The sequence below is a fragment of the Cygnus atratus genome, chromosome 8 (genome assembly GCF_013377495.2).
Source record: "Cygnus atratus isolate AKBS03 ecotype Queensland, Australia chromosome 8, CAtr_DNAZoo_HiC_assembly, whole genome shotgun sequence".
Lineage (NCBI taxonomy): Eukaryota > Metazoa > Chordata > Aves > Anseriformes > Anatidae > Cygnus > Cygnus atratus.
In genome coordinates, this window is record NC_066369.1 from 17,799,643 (window position 1) to 17,809,280 (window position 9,638).

General features: G+C 43.8%; 1 protein-coding gene across 3 annotated transcripts in view; it reads left to right on the forward strand.

Moving 5' to 3' along the window:
• Positions 1–4,388, forward strand: part of SYDE2 (synapse defective Rho GTPase homolog 2) — a 38,550-nt gene extending 34,162 nt beyond the window's left edge. For all 3 annotated transcript variants that reach the window (XM_050712290.1, XM_035537667.1, XM_035537668.1), the window contains exon 7: positions 1,845–4,388. In XM_050712290.1, the coding sequence (XP_050568247.1) occupies positions 1,845–2,347 (503 nt within the window). In that variant the 3' untranslated portion in view covers positions 2,348–4,388. The remainder of the gene's footprint in view (positions 1–1,844) is intronic.
• Positions 4,389–9,638: the final 5,250 nt, after the last annotated feature.

Here is a 9,638-nt window from a genome sequence, read left to right on the forward strand (position 1 = left end):
AGTGCTTTTTAGACTTCTTTTTTCACACTCTGCTGACCTGACCGTGCCCTGGAGTTGCCTTGGGTGACAGCTCACTGGGCGGCTGTGACAAGCACACACCAACCACATTCTGGGTCAAAACCTCTGGGAAGCTGCCTGGTGTCCGGTCTGCTCAGTGCAGCACCACAGAAACCTGCCTCTGGCTGAAAGCAAGAGCCAGAGAAGCTGGCTTGATGTGTGCACCCTTGTCAGCACTACCTGGGCAGCCCCAGAGCCACCGGGCACCAGAAGTTAAGTTTTCAGTCACATCCATGCGGCAGTGCAAGAGAGGTGGGAAAGGTGGGTGGAAAAAGGGATAAAGAGCTGCTTGGGCAGCAAATACTGCACAGAAGCTCATCGTGACACTTTGGGGATAGTTCATGGCATGAGTGCTGTAGGGAACAAAGGCGGGTAGATGCAGCTTTGTCCATAGGAGTACGCATTACTGTCGAGGAGGTGAGAGTAAGGTAAGTAGTAGAGCTCTTCTTCACCTTGAAGAAAAGTCCGAATCCCTCGGCTTGAAAGAAAAAGGTGTGCAGGACACTGCTAAAATTGAGGTAAATATGAGTGCAGAGATGTGAGCGAGCAGACACTTGGTGTGAATAGAGCAGCTGGGCCTCAGGGAGAGATCGCAGTCTGGTCTCTTCCATTTAATCTCCAGGAGCTTGGGACAGCTTGATAACCAACATGTTGTGCAATACTTCAATTTCCGTATTTTTCCAACTGAAGACAAGTAAGTCCTTGTTTGGTTAGAACATGCAATACTGGCAAGTTATTGTTAACCCATGCCCCTTCGTCTTAATGGAGCATAGTCTAAACAGAAGGACTTTTGTTACAGGAGAGGCAGGCAAAAAAAAAAAAAAAAAAGCAGTGATAGTTACTGCACGTTACCATGCAAGACGTAAAGCGAGGCTAAAGTCCCCCGGGGAGACCTGTAGTGTGGCCCAGAGAGAAACGTTTGGCAGGGCTCGGGGCTGAGCCTGTGCCTGTGAGGAGTCTGAGGGAAAATGGGTCAGATGCTGAATGAGCTGTGTTGGTGCACGCCGTGCTTTCAGCAGTGAGCGCACGTAGAAAGTCTCCGCGTCTAATTACAGGAGGTAATGGTCTGTTTAAAACCCCAAAAAAAGTTTTGCAGTTCAGACAGTTAATAGGCACAGGCCAGTAAAAATATTTGTGCTGTTTACTGTAGGAGGCCGGTAACAGTGGAGGAGACTGTTAGTAACTTGTGCTGTGTGATCGTGAGCTCAGGTAACGCTGCCAGCAAACCTGCCTGAGTGCACCTCTGGTTGTGGCTGCTTAGAAAAATTAATGCAAATGAGCTTCTATTAATAGTGCAGAACATTAGGGCAAAAGAGAAACACGAGAGTTCAGCTCTGGTGCATCTTTAGCTTCTCTAGGTGTTTCTCAGTTGTTGGTATTTTTGTTGTGTTTTAACCTCTTTTGCTGTGCCTGCTTTCTGTTACTTCTTTTAGCCTGGATGAAGCGTGTGAGCCGAGCTGTTTGCTTTTCTTTGACCCATAGCTGGATGGTGTTTGACTAATGCAGTGAATTTAATTAGTGCTCCGGGGGTTTCTCCTTCTAAAGAGGATTTCTCTGTTGCAGTTTGAATCTGGCATGACCCTTCAAAACAGCTTTTACAGTAGTTTTCCTATAGTATTTTGTATCAAAGAGTGGCAGAAGACGTGACAGTGTTGGCTGTAAGTGTGCACGTGTCCCTGCATGCTGTCAGCCTGCACTGCAGAGGGGAGTCAGTGGGCACTCCGTGATGGACTCCGCGTTGCAGCATGGATTCAGCCACATTTGGTTTAATTTCTCCTTTTTTCTAGTACATCACTCAGCTGCCCAAGAACCGGCACATCCGAACACGCTTCCAGAGCACCCGTCATCCCTGAACTACCTGAGGCCCAGGAGGCCAAGGCCTCAAATGCTGAATCTGAGCAGCGCTGACATGGCTGGGGTGCTCAGGCCGAGGCCGGCCGGCCTTGACAGCCCATCGAGCAACCGCTACGCTGGCGACTGGAGCGGTTGTGGGGAGAACTACTTCTCAGACCCAAAAGACTGCCTGAGTGAAGCAGACTACGATTACGTCCCCTCGGAGGATGCAGATAGCGGAGATGACGGCGGCAGGGTGGATGACTCGGACGGCCTCACGACGCGTCCGCAGCCCGTCCCCGGAGAGCACGCGTTTCAGAGCTACCTGACAATGCAAGCGATAGATTCGGCGGTGGACCAAAGAGCAAACCTCAAAGACCTACAGGAAAGTATCGATACCCTGATCGGAAACCTGGAAAGGGAACTCAACAAAAACAAACTAAACATGAGTTGCTAAGCCCTGGCCTGCACGATGCCTCCTTGCAGTGCCTCTGCCCCTCACCGGGCTTCCCCCGCAGTGCTGTGAGGGGTGCCGGTGCCCTTGGACGAGCTGCCATGAGACCGTGGCCCACCCTGTGTTAACGAGTCTGTTTCAAGGCATTCCGTTATATTTCTGCGTTCTTGGTAGAAGAACTTGTTGGCCTGATTCTGGTGTTTAAGGCTGAAGCTTGGAAACCATAAAGTGATTTCACGTAGTGGCATTTCTCCCTGAAAATGCTACGCACCTAGGCGGTTTGGGCAATATCTGACAGAGGAGAAATCAACATCTCTGCTGTCTGTAACAGCAGGAATCCTTGTTCCTGAAACTTTAGCTCTGGTACAGAAGTTCCTCTTGGAAGAGGATTTATGCTGCTTGGCTTGAGTTCTGCAGCATGAACTTTAGATAGACTCATTTTACTATATATGCAATGGCTGCTATGAAAAATGCTTTATATATATATAAAATATTTATATATATAGTTTTAATTGTACAAATATTAATGTATTCATGTATTAACACTTTTCAATAATTATTTAAACAAGCTAAAATTAAATATTTTTCTAACCTTGTATACATCTGTGTATAAATGTGCATGTTTCTGTAGCAGCCTTTGGAAAGGAAAGGTCTCTGAATTTTGAAACAGCCCCATTTCTGAAAAGACTTGTTCGGTGAAGCCAAGATGAAGCTACCCCTGGAGTAGCACGGCATTTGGTTTATGCACAGAAACCTGTTCAGAGAGAAGGCACGGTGAATGATTAATATAAATGACTTCGTGTTGCAGGTCATTGGTTTGCAGGTGTTGACTGTTAACCTTCCGCCCCCCAAATCCCCAAATCAAAACCCTACAACCCTTTCAGATCAATTGTAAGGATTTTGTAGGATTTCTGGCAGTGAACTTTTCTTCTGTCTTTAAGGGTGACCAGCAAGAAGATTAAGGCGTGATTCTTTATTTTTTGTTCTTCAGATTTTTCTATATGTTTTTTTTCATGTAAAGAAGGTCTGAAAGGTGCTTACTTTCTATTTTAAAGGCTTTTGATTTGTCCCTGTAACCTCTTCCCATATTCTCGATGCTTTGACACTTCTTTTTGCTCCAGAGTTTCCTGTGTTTGTGTTGAACTAGCACCGTCTGGCTGCTGGTAGCAGTGTTTGAGCCCTTTGGAGATGTGAGCTCAGATTCTGCACAGCAGCAGTTAATTTTTCGGAGCCTTTAGTTAATCTCCCCAAAATGGAAACCTGGGCTCTCCCACGGGGCCGAGTGGGCAGAGTGGTGTTACCCCTGGGGAGCTGCAGTGGGATCGCAGTTCGCTGCGGCTCCGTTAGATTCAGCTGTCAGCATGCTGTCAGATCAACTTTTATCTTTAGTCATTGGTGTGTGGTGAGTAATTAAACATTTGATGGTAACCAAACACAATCTTTGTTTAATTAAGAATAATTACCAAATTACATACAGTTAGTGATAGCCCCTCTAACAAACAGGAGACGTGGAGTCAACCCTTGTCCTTTACAGGTCACCCTTGGTGAGGAGCGGGGGAGTTGGGGGAGAGGTGGTGAGGTGGTTATTTGTTCTGAGGTGTCAAGTCTTTGTCAACTGGCAGGTTAGAATTATTTCCATGTTTTTGGTACAATGTTGGCATCCCGCCATGGCTTTCTAGTCTCCGTGTGGGTAAGTGCTTTTCTGCCAACCCAGACTTCCTTGTATTGCTTAGTTGAAGAGTTATTTATTTACAATAGCAAGGAATTAAGAATTGTTATGACAAACTTCATCCCTCTTTTCTAAGGAATTATTTTTAAATGGTTTCAAATGGTTTATTCAATCTCATTAATTTATTTTTTGTAAGTGTTAAAAGATGCAAAACAATTATTGCAATATAATGATAATGTATGAAAATGTAAATTTAACCTGAAGCATTTATCAATAAATCAATGTATTTTTTTAAACTTTTATACCTACAGAATGTGCATACATTTTAAACTATAAATTTTAATTCTAAATAAAATTTGATTTAAGAACAAAATATGACTAAGCATGGTTACTGATTATTTGAACCTGCGTCTTCTCTAGATTGATCAGCATTTCAGTTACACAATTAAAAAAAAAAAAAAAGAGAAAATGTCCTCAAATCCAAAAGGAATAATATTCTCAAGAAGTCATCAAACTAATGTTTTGGCAGCAGTTCTGTCTTTATTTATTTATTTTATTGCAGGATGCTGATGCTTTTGATCGTAGCCTGTCTTGCACCGGGTATGTGAACTTATTAGCACTAGTTAAAAGGTGTTTGTGTTTTTTAAAGCTATTTGATAAACGGTATATTCATTTTTAATTGTTTTTAGTAATCAAGATGATGGAAATGAGTGCCTTTGAATACGTCGGAGCTTTTCCTGCAGTAAGACGTGACTCGGTACAGCACTGTGCTGTTCTGTCAACTTTTAATACTGTAATCTTGCAATGGGAAATAATGACCTGATAAAACTGTATTAATGTTAATCGAATTAGATAATTAAAATATAGTAAAGCAAAGACAATTTAGTATTGGTATTATTCAAATGAAACATTTGATTTGTTATTTATTCTAGTTATAGCAACTTGTACAACATACTTTGTATCCTAGAAATCCCTCTTTTAATGAGATATTTCGTGAGTGGTATTTTTGTTTCATGTTGTACTTTATATGAGGTATACATACACGCACTCTTAGATACTATTATATTTATATAGTTACTTATATAAGTCAAGTTGCATCCTTTTTAGGATTGTTGCAGATTCTTAAGGAACAAGATTGGTGTGGGAATTACCCTGATCTAGAAACACCAAGTGAGGAAATTAAAATAATGTGCTTCTACCAAGATAGTAACGAGCATTGTGTATAAGGACAGACTTGGGCTGTTGGGCTTTGCAGGGCAAAGCTCCTACTGAACCCCGTGGGCATGGCCAGAAACTTTTCGTAGAGTACTAATGGTTATTGTTGACTTTTTGGTGTAACTTGGCCTGGCTTTATAGAGCAGCTTCTGTTCTGCAGGGGTTCCTACCATGACTGGAAGCGGTTAAATGCAGTGGGCAGAGCCTGCAGCTGAGTTCAGAGCTCATGTCCTTGGGGTGCTTGGACTTCCTTCAGGTGCAAGCTCCCAGGTGAAGAGAATGAACACAGGTGCTCTCACAGAAACAGTTCCAAGATTTGCACCAAAATCACAGAGACAAATTGTTATACACAGGTAGTGTTTTTTCTGGTGTTTTTGGATCTGGCCAATGATGTACATATGCTGGCCTGGGTGGCAGCCAAGAATCTTAGTTTGTAAGATTTGGATAAGATAGTAAGTTTGTAAGGTTTCCCCAGGGAAAAGAGGAAATGAGTTGTGTAGGTCTGTGCAACTCTTCATTGCCAAATGTTAAGGATATAATACACTGAACATGAGTTCAGAAATATACTAGGGTAATTCATGGTACTTTAATCCATTGCTGTTTGTTTAAACAGGATTGTCCAAATGCTGCTTGCCAGTTAGGGAAGACTTCACATCTGTGACTGGAGAAGGCTGTGAGGCTGTAACAGGAAAAGGACTTGCTGGGCTTACCTGCTCTTTACTATTTCCCTCCAACCACAATTACTGGCTGCTCCTGGGGAGCTGTTGGTAAGCTAGATGGACCTTCGTGACTGCATGTGGTCATCAGTACTTGTTGTAACACCCAGAAATTGGTTTGTAATTGATTATCTGGTTTAGCCTCCCTGGTAGGTCTCTAATGTGCCGATCTCCGCGGTGCTGGGCTGGGCTGCAGCAGTCCTGACCCTGTGGTGCAGCCGCGTCCCGTGTGCCAGTGCTGTTATGGGTGTGCAGGGCTGTGTGGCTGCTCCGGCTGGCACCGAATCCCTTCTCCACCCATTTCCAGCTTCCCGAACTGGCTTCTTACAGGAGTGAGCAAGGGATGGGTACAGGTTGTGTGGCCTGGGGTTGGCTTAAGCTGCTGGGGACCTATGTTCACAGAGAGAAACTTCAGGTCTTCAATCTGTTTTTCCCAGATGCATAATGTATATGTTTTTTTATTAATGCACAGGCAAGAAACGTAGCTGCAGTTATTCAGATGTGTTCTAAAAATAAAGGGAAACATCCCCAGCAGAAGTGGGTATTCAGGGATTTTACAGAATAAATCTATAAATCTGATAAGCCAGAGACGCATCTGTTATTTCTGCTGCCAGACCTTAACCCCTTCACCTTCTTCCCAGTCTCAAGGTATAGGGTTTTCTTAACAGTGAGACTGTCTTTTGAAATAAGAAGTCTTTATCTAGACCCATGGAGCTAGGAACAGTTGAAAGGTGGTTATTTGGTGTATGGGACATCTTTCTTTTAATTGTAACTAGAATGTATTGGTTTTACTTCATTGTGCAGAATGACACTTTAACTGTTTTCACTGTTTTGACTTTCTCAGAGCCATGCAAGAAACCCTGTATATTATCACAACAACAACATCAGCTAGGCAGAATTTGTCTGTGTAACAGCCTGCCACAAGATAATGCAAAGCAAACCGTACAGGTATTTTTATCCTTTTATCCTCTCTAATGTAATCCTTGATGTTCAAAGATCACGACGGGATGTTTAATCTCATGTCTCTGGTATTATTTGCTAGCATAGATTAGGAGGAAAATGCCTCTCTGGGAAGCTTCTCCATTTCCAGGGTTGATCTGCTACCTCCTTTTCGCTGCCTCCTTTATCTCATTGTTAGGAAAACTCAGCTGAAATCTGGCTGTCTTCCAACTTGGCAAAGCAAGACTTTATTTTGCAGTGTTCATTTAACTTTTGCTGGGTTTTGCACTGAAATCTGGCTGGCCACGGTAGTGCTTCAGGTTGTCCACAGGCAGTGCAGTTAATGCCGGCAGCGAGGGAGCCGCCCGGACTGCCAGCCAGTGCCTGGATGTAGTCATGAAGGGAGTAAGCCTGAGCCTCGCTTGACCACCTCAGGATTGCATGCCCAGAACAAGGCCTGGGGGTCTTGGGTGCTTTTAGGATAACTGCAAGATTCTTAATATTCAGGAGTACCTGATAATCAAGACTCTAAAGAGAGCAGCTGTGCCATGTTAACGCTGTGGTGCTGTTTAACAAAGTAAGTACCTCTTTTTGCACCGTTGTTTTTTTTTAACCTAAAATGTGTGAAGAGCAGCGAGACTTGGCTGTTCCTGCCCAGCTCCCACAGAGGCTAATTGGGATTGCACTCTCAGTTGGTGTGAGCAGGTTTGGGATATCTCTTGTCTGGAAACATGGGAAAATAAATGCATTTACAGCAGCCTCTCCTGAAATCCAGGAGGACTGGGTGCAACGTGCTGGCCCTGGCTGGTCTGTGCTGATAACAGGGCAGCAGAGGGGGCAGCTCAGGTGACAGGGAAGGCAGGTTTTGCTCTTCTTGCACCGGGGGAAATAGGGGCACGCTGAGGCTGCTGTCCCTAAGTGGCAGTTACAGAGCTGTGAAGGAGTGGAGACAACTGGGGCTTTCCAGGCAAGTCAAGGCCATACGACTGACTTTAATGTATATGCAGTTGGCAGCCCTGTTAATCAAAAACCTGTGAAAGATGATCTGCGGAGGTGTTCTAGAGAAATCCTGGCTTGATAACCAAGAGCAGAGCTTTGTGATTAGTCAGCTGTGGGATATTTACATGTCCGTATGAATCAGATTGTTAGTTAAATATTGGTTTAGCAGGGGAACTGTGTTCTCTTCCTGTTTGAACTCCAACTGCAAACACTGTTGCAGGTGGTAGGGACAGGCTTGTTGAGTTTTCTTTGGTTTTAATTTACAGGTAGTTTAATATGAGGGGCAAGATAGATTATTATAACATTTAAACATCAAATTAACAAAAGACTATTTTTCAAACCAAATCTGATCCATTGGCACCAAACCTATCTTAAATCTGACTGAGTTTCAAAGTGATAAAAGTATTGTGAGAGGGAGATAGATCCTGGCCCCAGGAAATTGAGGGGGGACGTTTTTAACATTACCTAAAACCAATCTGCAGCGTTTATTTTGGGACACAGGAGGCTCACAGTGATCCTGTGCTCTGACTGGCCACGTTTTGCTCTGATGAAGCACAGCATTGGATCTGGTGATTGCTTGTCAGCTGCAGTTCCTCTCTGCAAATCCCCCGTGTGTCAGTTTTCTTTTGCGCTTTGGTTTCTGCTGTGACCATATGGATGTTTGTTTGACAGGAGTCTTTGACCCTCAGACAGTTGGGTGAGTCATGAAAAGAGTGAATTCGCCCGTATAGAGTTTAATCTGTCCTCCTCTGATGGATTTAATTTCTCCTTGACAGGCTGCACTCAGTTACGTGCTGTCTGACCTGCCTATTGGATACCAAGCAGCAACCAGAGCACTGCGTATGGAAAGAGTCACCTCTGGACGGTGGACGAACATCAATATTAACGAGCTGTTACTCATTTACACTGGTAAGTAACAAAACTGCTCTATAACAGTTCAGTCTCCCTCAAGAATAATTCTTTTGACAGAAGTACAAGCACGTAACAGCTGCAGCATGCTTAGTAAAAGCCGTTCTAAACAGTACTGATTCCTGTCACAGAACAATGTATTTTATAGTTTTGGTTTTCTGTTTTTGAAGTATTACCCAGGCTTAAATAACATTCATTTTCTAATTCAATGATAGTGAGTAAAAGTGGTTCAGGCTGCAAAATTTGTCGTGCATATGACAGCATGTTCAGATCACGGAACAGTTGAGGTTGGCAGGGACCTCAGGAGATCATCCAGTCCAACTCCCCTGCTGAGCAGCATCACCTAGAGCACATTGTGCAGGATGGCATCCAGGCGGGTTTTGAGTATCTTCAGAGAAGGTATTCTTCTCTGATACAGAGAAGATCTTCCCTGCTGTAGTCCAGGTGAGTGCACATGGTATCTGAGGAAACAATTGCTTATGGAAGTTGCAGTGCATAAAACTACCTAATAATGAAATCACCTTTTTGTGGAAAAACTGCTTTTGTTCCTATGCTTCATGAACTGCAGTGGCTCATTGATTTATAAGAGCAATTTAGGGTCTGTTTTTGACAGACAGGGTGAGAGTGGAGCTGTTTCATGAGGAATTGTTCCTTCCTTTTTGTGTGTTACTGTGATTGATCTCGTCATCTGAGGTACCCATGTGCCTGCATGCCTCCTCTTCTGCCTTCAGCAGCAACTCAGGGATGCGGGGCTGCATGAGACTCAGGAGGGTGTTTCTTCAATCCAGAGTCTGTTCTGTCACTGTATCTCCAGAGCAGGTGATGTCGTGGATACCTCAAAAAAACT